Source organism: Silurus aristotelis, assembly GCF_946808225.1.
Source record: "Silurus aristotelis genome assembly, chromosome: 7".
NCBI classification, from domain to species: domain Eukaryota; kingdom Metazoa; phylum Chordata; class Actinopteri; order Siluriformes; family Siluridae; genus Silurus; species Silurus aristotelis.
Genome location: NC_139580.1, coordinates 6594344 through 6596843, shown reverse-complemented (window position 1 = coordinate 6596843; position 2500 = coordinate 6594344). Strand labels below are relative to the sequence as shown.

At 39.7% G+C, this 2500-nt stretch overlaps 1 protein-coding gene across 1 annotated transcript in view; it reads left to right on the top strand.

Annotated features, from left to right (window-relative positions):
* The window catches only part of enpp2l (ectonucleotide pyrophosphatase/phosphodiesterase 2-like), a 32556-nt gene that overhangs the window by 17990 nt on the left and 12066 nt on the right, over positions 1 to 2500 (top strand). Inside the window, exons 21-22 of the mRNA XM_083546963.1 lie at positions 56 to 188; positions 906 to 983. Of these exons, the coding sequence (XP_083403089.1) occupies positions 56 to 188; positions 906 to 983 (211 nt within the window). The remainder of the gene's footprint in view (positions 1 to 55; positions 189 to 905; positions 984 to 2500) is intronic.

Sequence of the window (2500 nt, the reverse complement as noted above, 5' to 3'; positions counted from 1 at the left end):
ATTTCTATAAACAGAAAATATTGCATAAGTGTGTATGTCATGGTTTTCTCTGCAGATAGAGAGCACTGCTACACCTCTTCCAGACACAGACTGTGTAAGAGCAGACATCCGAGTTCCTCCTGAACACACACAGACCTGTGATTCCAATGAGGATCACAAGATCATCCGTGGATTCCTGTACCCACCTGGTTAGAGTTTCTCTCTCTCTCTCTCTCTCTCTCTCTCTCTCTCCCTCTCTCTCTCTCTCTCTCTCTCTCTCTCTCTCTCTCTCTCTCTCTCTCTCATATACACAAAAGCGCACACAAACACTATATGGACAAGATTTTGTGGACACCTGATCAAGAATCATGTGCCTTTTAAACATCTCATTTCACATTTAGTTCCCACTAGATTTTGGAGTGTGCTTGTGTAGATTTGTGTGAGATTTATTAAGCTACAAGGGTGTTAGTAAAGTCAGGTACTGATGTAGGTGAGGTGAGGAGACCTGGGGTGCAGTCAGAGTTCCCATTCATCCCAAATAGATTTGAGGTCAGAGCTCTATAGCAGGCCACTTAAGATCTTCCACTCCAACCATGTAAACCATATCTTTATAGATCTGGCTCTGTGAACAGGGTCATGCTGGAGCAGGTTTGGGTCTCCAAGTTCAAATGAAGGAAAAATGTCATGCTCCAACATCCAGAGACATTTGAAATATAATTGTGTACTACCAACTTTGTGTTAACAATTCGGCAAAAAAACACATATGGCTGGAAAAGTCAAGTGTCTCAATACCTTTTCCATATAGTTTAATGTGTAAAGCATATATATATCTAAGCTCAGAGGAAATAAACTAAACAGCTCAAAAAAGACAGCAGATTCAGTGACTGTGTATAGTTAAGTGACTCTTGTTTATCATTTCTCCATAGGTTTTTCCATCTCTCCTGATTCCAGATATGATGCTTCATTTATCACTAATACATTCCCTATGTACCCTGCCTTTAAAAGTGAGTATAGCCTTCACTATGTCAATCCACTGTGTGGTGGTCCTTTTTTAATTGCAACCAAAATTGCTAAAAAAGTTGAATGCAAAACAGAATGCAATGATTTTCAAATCTTCAAAGGGAAATGTACCATATTAAAGAAAAAATAAAAGGTCATTAAATGATGGCTGCAACACGTCTCGAAAAACTCTATGCAAGAATTAAGGTTTATTGTAAGATGGTTGGGTTTAAATAGTGTATCTTAGTAAGGCAGCGAGTCTCTCAGAAGTAAACCTGGACAGATCTTCATCAATCTGTGAAAGAATGTGTCTACAAAATGTGGAACATTTTCAGAATAATATAATAATGTTCCTCAACATAAAATTGCAAAGAAAGTTGAATATCTCATGCTCTTAAAACCTGCATCATCTGTGCCATTGTGCTGTGTGATACAACTGCACATTTTAGAGTTGTTTTTGTTATTGTGGCCAGCCTGAGGCACACCTGTGCAGTAATCAAGCTGTCTACTCAGCATCTTGATATGCCATGGTGCCATGCCAGGTGGATGGATTCTCTCGGCAAAGGAGAAGTGCTCACTAACACAGATTTAGACAGATTTGTGAACAATATTTGAGAGAAATAGGCCTTTTGTGTACATATAAAAAGTCTTAGATCTTTGAGTTCAAAAAATGGGGGCAAAAATTTTGTTGTGTGTGTGTGTGTGTATATATATATAAAACTGTATACAAAGGCAAAATATTTATATATATATATATATATACAGTGAGGAAAATAAGTATTTGAACACCCTGCTATTTTGCAAGTTCTCCCACTTAGAAATCATGGAGGGGTCTGAAATTGTCATCGTAGGTGCATGTCCACTGTGAGAGACATAATCTAAAAAAAAAATCCAGAAATCACAATATATGATTTTTTAACTATTTATTTGTATAATACAGCTGCAAATAAGTATTTGAACACCTGAGAAAGTCAATGTTAATATTTGGTACAGTAGCCTTTGTTTGCAATTACAGAGGTCAAACGTTTCCTGTAGTTTTTCACCAGGTTTGCACACACTGCAGGAGGGATTTTGGCCCACTCCTCCACACAGATCTTCTCTAGATCAGACAGGTTTCTGGCCTGTCGCTGAGAAACACGGAGTTTGAGCTCCCTCCAAAGATTCTCTATTGGTTTTAGGTCTGGAGACTGGCTAGGCCACGTCAGAACCTTGATATGCTTCTTACAGAGCCACTCCTTGGTTATCCTGGCTGTGTGCTTCAGGTCATTGTCATGTTGGAAGACCCAGCCTCGACCCATCTTCAATGCTCTAACTGAGGGAAGGAGGTTGTTCCCCAAAATCCCGCAATACATGGCCCCCGTCATCCTCTCCTTAATACAGTGCAGTCGCCCTGTCCCATGTGCAGAAAAACACCCCCAAAGCATGATGCTACCACCCCCATGCTTCACAGTAGGGATGGTGTTCTTGAGATGGTACTCATCACTCCAAACACGTTTAGTGGAATTATGACCCAAAAGTTCTA